The sequence below is a fragment of the Micromonas commoda genome, chromosome 3 (genome assembly GCF_000090985.2).
Source record: "Micromonas commoda chromosome 3, complete sequence".
Classification (NCBI taxonomy): Eukaryota; Viridiplantae; Chlorophyta; class Mamiellophyceae; order Mamiellales; family Mamiellaceae; genus Micromonas; species Micromonas commoda.
In genome coordinates, this window is record NC_013040.1 from 632270 (window position 1) to 645669 (window position 13400).

General features: G+C 67.6%; 9 protein-coding genes across 9 annotated transcripts; 4 read left to right on the forward strand and 5 right to left on the reverse strand.

The window, feature by feature from the left end:
• Positions 1-198: 198 nt before the first annotated feature.
• MICPUN_56899 (predicted protein) lies at positions 199-503 on the reverse strand (the record flags this gene model as incomplete). The annotated part of the gene is made up of 2 exons (XM_002500876.1): positions 199-270; positions 423-503. 2 exons carry the CDS (start codon positions 501-503, stop codon positions 199-201), a joined length of 153 nt encoding a protein of 50 aa, XP_002500922.1.
• A 339-nt stretch (positions 504-842) lies between these two features.
• Positions 843-1330, forward strand: MICPUN_107904 (predicted protein). Its single transcript, XM_002500451.1, has one exon. The coding sequence runs from the start codon at positions 1095-1097 to the stop codon at positions 1266-1268; it is 174 nt and encodes a 57-aa protein (XP_002500497.1). The 5' UTR covers positions 843-1094; the 3' UTR covers positions 1269-1330.
• Positions 1331-1355: 25 nt separating this feature from the next.
• MICPUN_56901 (predicted protein) lies at positions 1356-3779 on the reverse strand (the record flags this gene model as incomplete). Its single annotated transcript, XM_002500877.1, has 1 exon — positions 1356-3779. One exon carries the CDS (start codon positions 3777-3779, stop codon positions 1356-1358), a length of 2424 nt encoding a protein of 807 aa, XP_002500923.1.
• A 120-nt stretch (positions 3780-3899) lies between these two features.
• On the reverse strand, positions 3900-5486 carry MICPUN_90239 (predicted protein). Its single transcript, XM_002500878.1, has 2 exons — positions 5422-5486; positions 3900-5127 (listed from the first exon to the last, which is right to left on the reverse strand). Exons 1-2 carry the CDS (start codon positions 5458-5460, stop codon positions 3994-3996), a joined length of 1173 nt encoding a protein of 390 aa, XP_002500924.1. The 5' UTR covers positions 5461-5486; the 3' UTR covers positions 3900-3993.
• Positions 5487-6137: 651 nt separating this feature from the next.
• Positions 6138-7309, forward strand: MICPUN_99437 (predicted protein; the record flags this gene model as incomplete). The annotated part of the gene is made up of 3 exons (XM_002500452.1): positions 6138-6196; positions 6396-6892; positions 7050-7309. 3 exons carry the CDS (start codon positions 6138-6140, stop codon positions 7307-7309), a joined length of 816 nt encoding a protein of 271 aa, XP_002500498.1.
• A 102-nt stretch (positions 7310-7411) lies between these two features.
• MICPUN_107906 (predicted protein) lies at positions 7412-8348 on the reverse strand. Its single transcript, XM_002500879.1, has one exon. It carries the CDS (start codon positions 8298-8300, stop codon positions 7578-7580), a length of 723 nt encoding a protein of 240 aa, XP_002500925.1. The 5' UTR covers positions 8301-8348; the 3' UTR covers positions 7412-7577.
• A 557-nt stretch (positions 8349-8905) lies between these two features.
• Positions 8906-10811, forward strand: MICPUN_56905 (predicted protein; the record flags this gene model as incomplete). The annotated part of the gene is made up of 4 exons (XM_002500453.1): positions 8906-10264; positions 10348-10378; positions 10533-10541; positions 10794-10811. One exon carries the CDS (start codon positions 8906-8908, stop codon positions 10262-10264), a length of 1359 nt encoding a protein of 452 aa, XP_002500499.1. The 3' UTR covers positions 10348-10378; positions 10533-10541; positions 10794-10811.
• A 790-nt stretch (positions 10812-11601) lies between these two features.
• MICPUN_99439 (predicted protein) lies at positions 11602-12583 on the reverse strand (the record flags this gene model as incomplete). The annotated part of the gene is made up of 2 exons (XM_002500880.1): positions 11602-11654; positions 11905-12583. 2 exons carry the CDS (start codon positions 12581-12583, stop codon positions 11602-11604), a joined length of 732 nt encoding a protein of 243 aa, XP_002500926.1.
• Positions 12584-12725: 142 nt separating this feature from the next.
• MICPUN_56907 (predicted protein) lies at positions 12726-13352 on the forward strand (the record flags this gene model as incomplete). The annotated part of the gene is made up of 1 exon (XM_002500454.1): positions 12726-13352. The coding sequence occupies one exon, from the start codon at positions 12726-12728 to the stop codon at positions 13350-13352; it is 627 nt and encodes a 208-aa protein (XP_002500500.1).
• Between the last annotated feature and the right edge of the window lie 48 nt (positions 13353-13400).

Here is a 13400-nt window from a genome sequence, read left to right on the forward strand (position 1 = left end):
CGTCGTGGGTGCGTGGAGGCCGGCGCCGGTCGGAGAGCCGCGGTCACCGCCCGTCGCGAATCGCGGCGGACGGGCCTCGCGCGCTCACCGCGCGACGTCGCGCGCGAAGCTTCAGTCTCGCGCTCGCCTCGTCGCGGCTCGTGGTGTGTCGCTTCGCGGCGCGGCGCGCGGGCTGTCCGTTCGCGTCGGGCCCTCAGGTCACTTCTTGTCCACCTTCTCGTCCTTCTCCCTCTTGACGAGGTAGATGATGCCGGCGACGGAGGAGGCGATCTGCGTATCGCGCGGAGAGGGACGACGCGCGGTGAGGCGAGGAACGCGCGCGGAAACTCACGGGGGACGAAGCGCCCTCGCCGCGACGGGCGATACTCCCGGACGCGCGCGGGTTCCGGGAAAAGCCGACAGGGCCGAGTCGCGGGACGCACCGCCATGCCTCCCAGGCCCCACAGCGACTCTCGCTTGTTGGGCTTGCTGTACCACTTCTTGTCGTCGTCTGCTTCGGCCATGGCGGGCGGCTTGAGGGGCGGGGGGGTCTTGGGGCGGGGGGGCGGGGTGTCCGTGGTGGTCGACGGGTAGTCACGCGCGCGACTTCTGTGGAGGGTGGGACGAGTCGTCCACTGTCGATAAGGCATCGCGATGTGATTGGGATAAGACTCCTCGGCGAGGGTGAAATGCACGGCGACCCCCGCGCGCGCCTCGGAGGCGACGAAAGCTCTCCGAGGAAAAGTTGGCAGCAGGCGGAGGTGACCTGACAGGCGCGGGCCTTCTTTCGGGCGAGAAAGTGCCAGAAAGTAACAAAGTTTCCCCGGGAGGGCTCGCCGACACTCCGAGAGGCGGCCACGATGGAGCCCAGCAATAACTACCAGACCACGGTGGATACCGACACGTTCCATCCGCGGGAGGCGGACCCCGCGGACGTGGCGCGGGTGAGTCCGCGCCCCTCCCCATCGCCGCTCGTCCCACTCGAGATCTCATCGAAACCCCCCGAAACTCGTCCCATCTCTCAGGTTGCGCAAGGCGGCGAGGGACTCCCCGCGCCGAGCGGAGACGACGCTAGCGTCCCCAAGCTAGACATCAATAGCGGCGAGTCCATCGCGATGGACGCCATGGGACCGGTGGTGGTGAACGAGGACGGTTCGCTGTCCAGGATCGCCAACTGGCCGATGCTCACGGACAGGGAAAAAGAGGTGACGCAGCGAAGGATAGCCAAGCGCAACAAGGAACGACTGGACAGACTCAGGGAGGCGGCCAAGGAGAACGAGCGCGCGTGAGGCGCCTAGCTAGTTAGCGATCGACGTCATTCGCGTGTTTTATTTAGCGGCGTTCTCGTGCGTTTACGTTCGCGCGCGTCGAAACAATCACGGGTGCGTCAGCCGCTTCTCACCGCCAAAGAACGGAGCAGCGCCGGATGCGCCCGCCGGCGGCGTGGTCGGCCGCCGGCCGTCCGCCGTCTCCCGAAACGCCCCGACCGGTATGTTCACCCGGAGCTCCCCAACGCTCCGCAGGCCGTGGTACGGGGTGGAGTGCCGCGACGGGTGCCGGGGCTTCGGCTCGCTGATGCCCCCGGCGAAACCCCTGAGGACCAAATCGTCGGGCGTAACCGCGGGGGGCGGCCGCGTGGCGGGCTCGGAGATGGAGTTGCTGCGGCGGTTGGTCCGCGGGCTGGGCAGGTCCACGACGTTGCCCATCCTCAACGGGGGCGTGTCGACGCGATCGTTGCCCTCGGATTCGGTGGAAACTCCGGACGCGCGGTCCAGGTCCTCGACGAGCGGGAGGTCGCCCACGCTACCCGCCTGAAGGTGCCGGTAGAACCGTCTGGCGGAGAACGCGAACGGAGCGCGGCCGCCGGGACCGGGACCGGACGGCGGCACTCGCGGGGGACGCCCGAGGTCGCCGCCGGCGGCATCCATCTTTCGCCAAGGCCCGCGGACGGATCGATCGCGCCTCGTTTGGAGGTACCGCGCGACGCAAAACGCGACCCCGCCGACGGCGAGGACGCACGAAGCCGACACCACACCGACGAAACCAGCGCCGCCCCCCGGCTCGAACCTCCCGCGTCCTTTGACTCCCTCGCCTCGTGCCGCCGCCTCGGTCACGGGGATGACCACGTACGACGACGACGACGGGTGGACGATCTCGGGGTGGACAATCTCAGTCGGGTCTGAGCCGGTCGAATCCGCCGTCGCCGCCGGGCAGGAGGCGAGGACCGCGCGGTAGCCGTCGAGGGCGTGCGCGAGTGCCCCCGCGGCGCTGTGCGCGTACGCGCCGCGTCTGCACCCGAACATCGCCGCGTCCGCCGATCGGAAGTGACGAATCGTCGCGGCGAGCGCGTCGAGATCGACCCTGGTGAGGGGCGGCGTCTTTGACCGAGCGGCTTTGACGTCTTCGCGATTCAAAGACGAACCCTCGCTGCACGCGTCCACCGCGGCTGCCACCTGGTCGAGCCTCGACGCCAGTCCGGCGGTGCCCCCGTTCGGGTACCTCGCCCGGAGCCACGCGCGGCCGTACGCGTCCCCTACGCCGCACTGCGCGAGCTCCTGCGCGATCCTGTCGAAAACAGGCACGGGATAGTACGCGCCCGTCGAGGACGATTCGCGAGCTCGCTCGCACCCGCGATCGGCGACGAGGACGTCCTCGGCGGCTCCCGCGAGGAAGGAAAGTATCGCGGTGGCGGTGGCGAGTCTGGAGCCGGGCGGGGCGTCGGCCTCGTCGTCCATCGCGGGTGCCAGCGACGCGTCGCTCAGGCATCTAAACCCGTCGATCGCGGTTTGGCTTCGCAGCGCCGTGTCCATCGCGGAGAGGTGCGATTTAAGCCGAGCGAGCCGGGTCGCTGCCGCGGCGAACGCGCCCGGGCCCACGAGCTGCGCGAGCCCGTTCCCGCCCCCGACGCGGCACGTCTCGACGACCGCGCCGAACGCCGTGAGGTTGAGGCCGTGCACGAGGTGTTCATTCCGGCTGTCGTTTCCTCCCCCGGCGTCGTCGGCTGTCTCCCTCTCGTTTATTTCCGTCGCGAGAAAAGCGAGGCGCGCGTGTCGCAGTCCGCACGCGTCGAGCTCCGCGTCCGACCACGTCGACGTCGCCTCCACGAGTTCGTCGAAGGGAAGCGAGAGCGCGTTCCTCGCCGCCAGGCTCCTCGCGATGTACCCGCTCCAACGGTAGCACGAAAACCCCGAGTTTGAGGATGAGGAGGTTGAGGAGGAGGAGGAGGGGGAGGAGGAGGAGGTTTCGAGTCGCGCGGCAAGGACGGCGCGCGCCTCTCGAAGTTCGTCCGCGAGGGACCACGTTCCGCCCTCGCGTCGCGCCGTCGGCGACGCGGGCGCGTCGGGCGCGACGGCGAGGGCGGCGTCGAGTTCCACCGCGAGCCAGTGGAACAGCGCCGCGAGGTTTTCGGCGTCCTCGAGGAGGGCGGGCGGGGCGGGGGCCGGGTCTCCGGCCTCGTCGGCGCGCGGCGTGGTGTCGTCGGCGCTCCGCTCGAGCACCGCCGCGGACCCGCAGAGGGCGAGCACCGCCGCGCGCGTCGAGGCGAGGGTCCGCGCGAGCGCGTCGCCGCCCCCGCGCGCGTCCACCGCGGCGGCGGCGAGGGGCGCCAGCCCACCCGCCGCGAGCTCCGCGCCCGACGCGCGGACCCTCGCGACGAGCTCGCGGGGCAGCGAGGGGCTCTCAGCGACGGCGGCGAGGGGGTTAACCGACGTCGGGGCGGCGGCGGACGCGAGCGCGGGGAGGAGCGCGACGACGAGGAGGAGGAGGCGGGGGGGAAGGGGGTGCGCTCGCCGCTGCACCATCGCCCGCTCGTGCGAGGGTCACCGAGGCGTCACTCGCGCGGAGGGCTTCTGCGGCTGAGAGGGCTCGGCTGGATTGGCGGCCCTCTCGGAGTCTTCTCGGAACCGCCGACGCTCTTCTTTCGACTGATGGACGGGCAGGGCGTTTGTCGCCCCCGTGATCATATTAATAAAAAAGTTCTCTCTGCGGGTGGATGTTAGTCGCCCCGCCGGCCTCTCAGTCCTTGACGAGGCAGGCCCTGAAGCCCTCCTCCAGCTCCTTGCGGTTCAGGTTCCGTCCGATGAACACCATCCTGTTCACCCTCGGCTCGTCGGCGCCCCACTCCACCGACGAGGGTCCGAAGTTGATGTGCTCGTGAACGCCCTGGAACACAAACTTGGTGTTCCCCTGGTCCTTGAAGCACAGCACACCCTTGCTGCGGTAGATGCTCTTGGCGTTCTCCTGGAGCACCGTCATCATGAAGGTGTTGACCTGGTTGAAGTCGAGCTCGCCCTCCGCGAGGATACCGACGGAGGACACGCCGGTGAGGTCGTGCCTCTTCTTGCGCGGCTTCTTCGCGGCGGGCTCGCCGTGGCCGTGGCCGTGGCCGTGATCCTCGTGGCATTCCGTCTTGCCGCCGTCGTGCGAGTGGCCGTGGCCGTGGTCGCCGCCGTCGGCCGCGGCGCCGTCGTGCGCCGCGGTGGCCGCCGCGTGTCCTTCCTCGTCCTCCAAGAAATCCGGGTCCACCTCCAGGGTCTTCTCGATGGAAAACGAGGAAACCCCGAGGACCTTGTCGAGGTCGACGACGGAGTTGGTGGTCTTGATCACCTCCGCCACGCCGTTGATGGACCGCACCTGTTCCATCACCGCCGCGAGCTCGGTGTCGGACACGAGATCGATCTTGTTGAGCAGGATGCGGTCGGCGAAGGCCACCTGCTGCACCGCCTCGTTGACGGCGCCGTCGGGCTTCTCCTCCTCGAGGTGCAGGCCGATGTGCTTAGCGTCGGCGAGGCAGAGGATGGAGTCGATGCGGTAGTGATCCGCGATCTCGGGGTTGATGAAGAAGGTGAACGCGACGGGCGCGGGATCGGCGAGGCCGGTGGTCTCGATGATGACGTGGTCGAACTTCTTGGTCTTGTCCTTGAGCGTAAGCAGCGCTCGGACGAGATCGCCGCGGACGGTGCAGCACACGCACCCGTTGTCCATGGTGATGATGTTCTCCTGCTCCTTGATGTTCTCGCCGACGAGGGCGTCGTCGATGGAGACGGCGCCGAACTCGTTCTCGATGACGGCGATGAGCTTACCGTGGTCGCCCTTGAGGATGTGGTTCACCAGCGTGGTCTTGCCCGCGCCCAGGAAACCCGTCACGATCTGTTGGATGGGGGGCAGGGGACCGCGGGTCAGCGCGTGTTTGTCAAAGAGCACACGCACGCGTGCGCGTGGATCATACGGGTAGATGGTCAGTCACGATATGGGACGGCATCGGGCGTCGGCGTCGCCTTCGTCCCGCTGCAACCCCGAGATCGATCGGATGGAACCCCGCGGAAAGGGTTGGAAAACAGGAAAATTGAAGCGACGGCCGCCCGCGCGATCGTCGCGAGGACGGAGACTCCGACGCTCCACGACGCGATCCGCGAGCGTCGAGATCACCCCGACTGCACGTACCGTGACGGGGAGCTTCTCGGCATCGGTGGGTCCGTCCATCGTCCGTGTGCGAGAGGCGGCGTGTGTCAACACTTGTGGCGCCACGTGCCGGCGTGCGTCGCACGGCACCCCAACTTTTTTTACGAGCACCTTTTCCTCGAGCCAAAAAAAAAAACGACGGAAAAGCTGACCTGGAACCATTGTGCGAACAGAAGCACGCTGACACGGATCTGACCGCAACGCAGTCTGGAGCAGGGCACCTTTCGCCGCTCGAGCGTCATTTCGACCGCGAAACCAGACTGCGTCGCTGTGGACCAAATTGCGAAATTGCCAAACCGCCGTGGATCTTTCGGCCTCGGTGGCGCAGCGCTGGATCTGCTCGGATTCACACCGTAAAATATCTCGGCTCGTCACGAAAAAAAAGCGAGAGAAAACTGAGCGACGGGCCTCTGAAGCCGCCGCGTCGCCCGCAGACCGCCCTGACGCCTCGTCGCACCGCGCACGCGCACCGACGAGCCCACGGGAAGTCCTCGCTCACCACAGGCGCGAGCCAGGAACGCTCGAACCCGGTCGCTTGACGGCACGCCGCACGCCACCAGCGAGGGAAACCCCCGCGAAAAGAACGGAGAATGCAGGCTATCGCGCAGACACGGGCGATACAACCCCTCGCGTCACGGGGAAGGGCGCGATGCGCGCGGGACGGGAAGCGCGCCGCGGGTCCGGTGAAATGCCGCGCCATGGGCGATGACAGTCACTCCGATACCGTCGAGGTCAAAGGGGATTGGCGGGCCTTCAGGTACGCGCGTAACCCGCGCCGCGTCGCGAAACGCCCCGCCCGAAACGACAGATTCCCCGACACTTTTTCCTCTGTTTTCATTGCACGTCGTGAATTCCCAGGACGCCGCGCGGGGCTCCGAGCGCGCGCTCGCGCACGCGTTCCGAATCCGACGCATCGATCGCTAACTTCACGTACCGCTACTCCCCCTGATCCGCAGAGCGGCGCTGGTGAACCAGGAGCACGCGCACCGCCAGCGCTTCAACCAGCAGCAGCAGGCGAACCACGTCGTCACGAACCTCTCCGCCGCATCGACCGCGTACAGCCGAAGGCAGGCTTCGAAGATAACCCCCGGAGACTGGGCGCACGTCCTCCCGGAGGCGGAGACGGGCTGCCTATTACTCGCGCCCGAAACCGAAGAGGGCTGGTGGCGCCACTCCGTCGTCCTCGTCCTCAACCACGACGCGGAAGGGAGCACCGGCGTCATCCTCAACAGGCCGACAAACGCGCAGCTCAAAAACGTGGTGCCCGAGATTGACTACTCGGCCCCACACCACCGCGTGCTCGCGAACAGGCACGTGAGCATGGGCGGTCCGATGGGCACGGAGAAGGGCGCGAGGTGTCTCGTGGCGCTGTCGCACACGCGGTTGGACGGGGCGACGTCCGAGGTATTCCCGGGGCTCTGGCACGTCAGCGACTTCAGCGCCGTCAAGCCGGGTGAGTTCGCCAAATCCTTTTGACCCCTCTCAGACTTTTCCACTTTTTTGGCTTTTTCGCGATGAGCGATGATGGTACCCCCGCGAACCCCCGCGAACGACGCGCCGACTGACCACCCCTCTTCGCACCCCTCGCGTCCTCGCGTCCCTTCCAACAGAGCACGAGCCGAGCCTGATGGTGTTCGTGGGGTACTGCGGCTGGATGTCCGGGCAGCTCAACGCCGAGGTTGCGGCAAACGGTTGGACCGTCGCCGCGGCTTCGGCGGCGAACACGCTCGCGCTCGTGAACGCCTCGGCTCGCGCCGGGGACGTCATGGGCGAGAGCATGTGGGCCACGATGCGGGGCAGGCTCGGGTACCCGAGGCCGGGAAACCTCGGGTACGATACCCCCAACTTTGGCGCGGAGGGTCCGCTGTGAGACGACCATCAGATGACCATCGAATGGCTTTTGGCGTTTTGGCTCTCGGCGCCGAGACGCGTCGGCCGATATTACGAGGCCCGCCGACGCGTGCGCCGATGTAACTGCTTCGGTTTCCTGTATTTTTGATTTCGACCGGTCGTGTCGCCTACCGCTACGAGTGTATTCTATCGGAGCCGCCGGCTCACCAGGCCCAGCGAGCGAGTTTAAGAGCGAGCGAGCGAGTTTAATAACGTTTCACGAGAGAAGCGCCCTCGAGAGCTCGTCGTCACCGCCGTCGCTTCTTCTTCTCGGACCTGCCCTCCTTTCGCTCCCTCTTGCGCTCCTTCTTCTCCCTCTTCTCCGCCTTCTTCCGCTCCTTCCGTTTCGCCTCGTCCCGCATCGCCGCGATCCTCGCGTCGTTTCGCCGCGTCTCCTCATTCGCCAACACGAGAGAGTACCCCCCCACCTTGTGCTCCGCGCCTCCTCCGGGGAGAAAAGGGCCGGGTTCGTCCGCTCTGGAGCCCACGGCGCCCCTGCCGCGCTTGACCCGCGGCCTGGAGAGAAACTCGGCGAGCTCATCGTCCCTCATCCCGCCCTTCCCATTCCCCGCGCTCGGCTTCGCATCCGGCTCGGAGTCGGAAGAGGACGCCGCCGCGGAGGATGAGGATGAGGAGGTGCCTTCCGACCCCCGGCGGGTAGATCCCGCGCCTCCGCGCCCGTGGTCCACGACGACGTCCTCCGGACGCACTCGCTTGGCGCCACCGGCTCCCGGCGCGGGGCTACCCGACCGCACCGCCTGTTGCTCCACGCGCCTGTTGCTCGAGTCCACCCCTCGCAGCGTGTTCCGCAGGAAGCGCTCGTTCACCTGCTCGCGCTCCCTCGGGCGATGCGCCCACGCGGTGACGCCGCGCTCGCGCACCGCCTCGCCGCGCTTCTCCACGTCCTGGAGGATGAGCGACGCGAGATACGCCTCCTTACGGGCCTGCGCGGCGGCATACCCGTCGGACATCGTCTCGGGTGGGGTGGCGCGGCGGGGGGGGCGGAGGCCGTGGCCCACCGCCGCTTCGTGCGCCACCGAGCGAGACGAGCCCGGGTCGCTTTATGAGGCCCCGTGACAGATTTATGCGGCATTGGCTTTGCAGGGCTCCCGAACAGCGGGAGTGGGTTCGGCGAAAAATTCCCAAAATCGACTTCCGCGACTTGTATGGGTTTTGGCCCTGGAATCAACCCAAAGAAAAGGGCGGGAGAGGATGCTTGCGTGGCACCAACATGTGTCCCTCTGCGCCCCTGGAAAATGATTTGGTGAATGATTTTTTTTTGAACCGCCGTTGCCGCGGGAAAAAGTGTCTCGTCGGCAACGGCAACCAGGGGACGCGCATTGGGCGCACTGTGTAGCACGCGCGCGCCGCCTACGCACGTACGCGCGCGTGAAGACCAAAGCCCGAGGTTTACCTCGCGGCCCCACGCATCGGCTTAAGAGTTTAGGCACGCCCGCCGCGCCGCATTGCGCCCGGTCGAACGCGTCCTCCGGCGCTTCGCTTTTGAGAGCTCGTCAATTCTTCACGGGCGTCAGCAAAAATGACCGCGGTCGCGTCGCTCGCGCCGTGCCGCGCGATGGCGCGCGGCACCGGGCCATCGAGGCGCTCGAACCGCCCTTCGTCCCGCGCGCTCGGCAACTCCGCGCTCAACACCCGCGGGATCGCGCGAGGCGAACGCGGAACCCGGGGCAAATCCTCCCGCGTCGCGTCGCGGGCGACGTCGAACGAGGATGACGAACCCCCCGCGCCCGAGCCTCTGCTCGTGATCGTGGAGGTCGACGGCGTGCTGTGCGACGTGCATTGCGACCTTCACAGGCTCGCGTTCAACGAGGCGTTCGTCGAGCTCGGCATGGAGGGCGCGTCCTGGTCCGAGGAGCGCTACCTCTCCCTGCTCCGCACCGGCGGGGGCACCGCCGAAGGGATGGTGGAGCGGTACTTTCACTTCTACGGGTACCCCACCCCCGAGCTCCGGGACCCGACCGCGCACATCCCCGACGAGGTCGGCCAAGCCGCGATGTCCGGCTCGATTCGACCCGAAGGGTGGAACGCCGAGGGCGCGTCCGTCGCCGCGCAGGCCGCGGCGATCCAGGCGGCGGCGTCCAGAAACCCCCTCAACCGCGAACTGCTCGCGAGGCGAAGGCTGGAGTGGATCGACGAGGTGGTGGCGAAGAAGGACGAGCGACTCCGCGCGATCGTCTCCGAGGGCCGTCTCAAGCTCCGCAAGGGTGCGCTCGACTTTATCGACGAGTGCCTCCTCGAGGACGGCGCGCAGGTGGTCTTCGTGGGAGCCACGGCGTCCGCCCCGGAGGAAGGGGTCCTCGACGCAGTGCTGGAAGCCATCGGCCCGCTGCGAGCGGCGGCCATCACCCAGTGCGGCGGGCACGAGCAGATCGACGGATGCGAGTTCCAGTCCTTCGAGAACTACCACGCGAACAACATCGTCAAGGACATCACCGCCAACGGCGAAGTCGCGGCGCGGGAGGAGCAGTTGCAGGCGGTCAACGGCGACGTCGACGTCCGCAAGGAGATGCAGGCCATGATGAAGCAGCGCAAGGGCGAACTGCTGGCCGAGGAGATCGGCGGCGATCTGCAGCGCCAACGGTTCGACAGCAACGTCGTCGTCGACAGCGGCGTCTTCTGCACCAGCACCAGGAGCGTGATCAGCGCGGAGGCCGTGCGGGGCATGCTCGAGGCGAAGGGCTTCGGCAAGGATCGCGCCATCTTCGTCGGAGCCTCGAGGACGACGTGCGCCGAGGCTGGCGCCGCCGGTGTCTTCAACGTCCTCGCGAGGACCGCGCACCAGGCGGACTCGCAGATCACCGACGTGGCGTGCGTCGTGGACGGCTTCGGCGGCGGCGGCGGGCTGACGCTGAGGTACATCAAGCGTCGCGCCGCCGCGTGGGACGGTCGCGCGGCGACGATGGACGAGACGTGAACGCGATCGTCGTTTGGCTTTCACATTCGTTTGGATTTACGTTCGTTTGGAGAGGAGGGGACGCACGCGCGGGGCGGATGGAGCGGGCGGGCGGGCGGGCGGTCGCACGGGAAGGTGTACGAGTAATTCAGTTCGCGCACGGGAGCCGCGGATGGGACTGGTTGCACGGGAACGGGAAAGAAAAGGGGAAAGATGTATGAGTAATTCAGTTCGTGTATGAGTACAAGCTTGAGCTATGTTGATCCGATTTCAACTCTTCCTCGTCGAGAGCACGCCGTAAAACTCCAGGTTGGACAGCCGAAGCCTCCACCCCGACACCTCCCCTCCCATCCCCGTGTTCTCCGTCAGCCTCACCCGCAGGTACCGACACGAGCGCCCGCTCCCAGGCGGCGGCACCGGCCACGCGCCCCAAACCCCCGGCGTCGCCAGCGCGTCGTCCCCCGAGTGCCTCCGTAACGTCCACCAATTCGTACCGTCCGCGGACCCTTCGAGCACCCAGCACCTCGGCTGTCCCTCCAACTCGCCGTTGCGCCTCGCCGCGTAGTAATCGCAGCGCAGCGATTTGTTCGGCCCGAGGTCGACGCGCCACCACCCGCCCTCCCACTCGCCCGTGTTCGGGTTACGCGAGGGCCCGGCGAAGTTGGTCCGATTAAACGCGTCGGACGCGACGTCCGTCGGGGACGTGCCCCCGCGCGACGCCGGCGACGACGCGGTCACGTCCACGGCGCCGGTTCGCGCGGGGTTGAAGAAGTCGCCCCCGCCGATGACGCCGCCGCCTCCCCCGCCTAATCCTCCCCGCCCGAGGTACCGGAACAGGCCGTTACCGTCTCCCGCGCAGAGAAAGGAGAGCACGGCGCCGTGTCCCCGCCGGGGCGAGCGCCTCGTCGCCGCGAGTTTGACGAGACGCGCGCGGAGCCTCCGGTCGCGGACAGACCCGCCCCCCGCGCCGAACGCGTTTGCGCACGACGCGATGCAAACGGAGGAGCCGTGCGGGGAAACGCGCATGCGAGCCGCGCGGGATAGAGGCGAACTCCCTCCTCCGCGCTCCGTCCGCCCCGGGCTCCCGTCCTCATCATCGTCATCCATCGCCTCCATCACCTCCGTCACCCCGACCGCCGCCGCCGCCGCCGCCGCCGCCGAACCCGCCGAACCCGCCTCGTCGTCCTCGTCGTCCTCGTCGTCCGCCTGTTCGTTTTCCGGGTATTCCAAACCCAAACCTATGTCGGGTATCCTCCGCGCCCGCGCCTCGGCGACGAGCTCTCGGAGCGCGCCAACGCCGTCCGCGTCCATGCGAACGCGCGCCGCCCATTCCTCGCACTGCTCCAGCGTCTCGGTGGTCAGCGTGGGGAACCGAACGTGCGGCAACACCTCGCGCACCTCGTCGCCCCGCCTGCCGACGCACCATTCCCGAACGTGTTCCCACACATCATCCTCGGACGCGACGGAGTCTCCCAGGGCGTCGTGGGTCAGCACCGCGACGAGGTGCTCGGGGGTGATCCGCGCCATGCCGGCCGGGTCCGCGCGGGCGACGGCCGGGAGGTTCCGCGCGATCGTTTCGACGCATCGAACGAGCAGGGAGGCGCTCGGCGCGACGGGGCGGCCCGGCTCCGTTGTTAGATTGCGTCGAGGAGAGAGTCCACGGAGGTTCTCGACGTCCGCAACCGCGGGGGGCGGCGCGGGGCGGCGGCCTCCGCGCGGCGAGTCCGCGGGCGTCGCGGACCACGAGTTGACCCTGGATCCGCCATCGGGGTCCAGCGCCCTCACCTCGATGTCTCGATACTGCGCGTAGTCGTCCCAGGTGGACAGGCCGATCTCGCAGATGGGGTCGGTGTGCGGTTCCGGGTCGACCCACGCGTGCCGGAGGTGTTCCCCGACGCCCACGACGAGCGCGCCGCGCTTGGGGTACCAGCTGACGAAGCACCTGGTGAACGCATCGCGGCCTCGCGCGGGAAGCAGCGGCACGGCCGGCCCTTTCGCGAGCTCCACGACGCGCCCGTTCTTCTCGATGACGCACGCGGAGTTGCGATGGCTGCCGATTATGACGAGGTAGGTTGACGCGTCGACCTTGGCCGGGTCGTCCTGTCGCCCCGACCAGTGGTCGAGCCGCCGCGCGGGCCTCGAGTCCAACTCCGACTTGGACGTGCGGCGACCTTTGAGGATCACGGTGACGTCGCTGTCAGCCTTGGCGTCGAAGGACACCACGATGCCTTCGCCACCCTCGGAGCTCGCGGTGGTCAGGCTCTCCGCGTCAGGGCTCGAGAGCCACGCGCAGTCGAACGGGGGCACGACGAGCACGTCGTTCGAGACTCTGATTACCATCCCCGCGGACGGGCACCGTGGGTTCGCGAACCAACCCTCGGGACCCTCGCGACGAGTCCGCCGCGCGCGCGAGCGGCAGCGCGTTACCGGTGTGATGATGTCGCAACGTTTCCGGAGTCACAGTTCGGGGCGCGCCGACCTCATGGCGATGAAGACGACGATCTGGCGGCCGAACGTGAGAGTGACGCTCGACGAGTATGGCGAAGTCGAGGACACGGAGCGAGGTGGAGAGGAGGTGACGAAGCAGGGGACGAAGCGGAAGAGAGCCCCTCGCCCGAAGGGGCCGTGCGAGCACGGGGTGAAGTATCGGTCGCGATGCAAGGTGTGCGGCGCTTGTCCGCACGGGAAGAGGCGCTGTTATTGCAAGGAGTGCGGTGGTGCATCAATCTGCGAGCACGGCCGTCAGCGCTCTCATTGCAAGGAGTGCGGCGGTGCATCAATCTGCGAGCACGGTCGTCAGCGCCATCAGTGCAAGGAGTGCGGTGGGTCTGGAATCTGCGAGCACGGTCGTCACCGCTTTAGCTGCAAGGAGTGCGGTGGGTCTGGAATCTGCGAGCACGGTCGTATACGCTCTGCATGCAAGGAGTGCGGTGGCGGCTCGTTCTGCGAGCACGGTCGTCAGCGCTCTATATGCAAGGAGTGCGGTGGGGCTGGAATCTGCGAGCACAGCCGTCGGCGCTCTCAGTGCAAGGAGTGCGGTGGGGGCTCAATCTGCCAGCACGGTCGTCGGCGCTCTCAGTGCAAGGACTGTCGAGGCGAACGTCTGTAATCGAACGCACTTTTTGCATCTGATCAAACCTTCTGTTGCTTCGCGCTA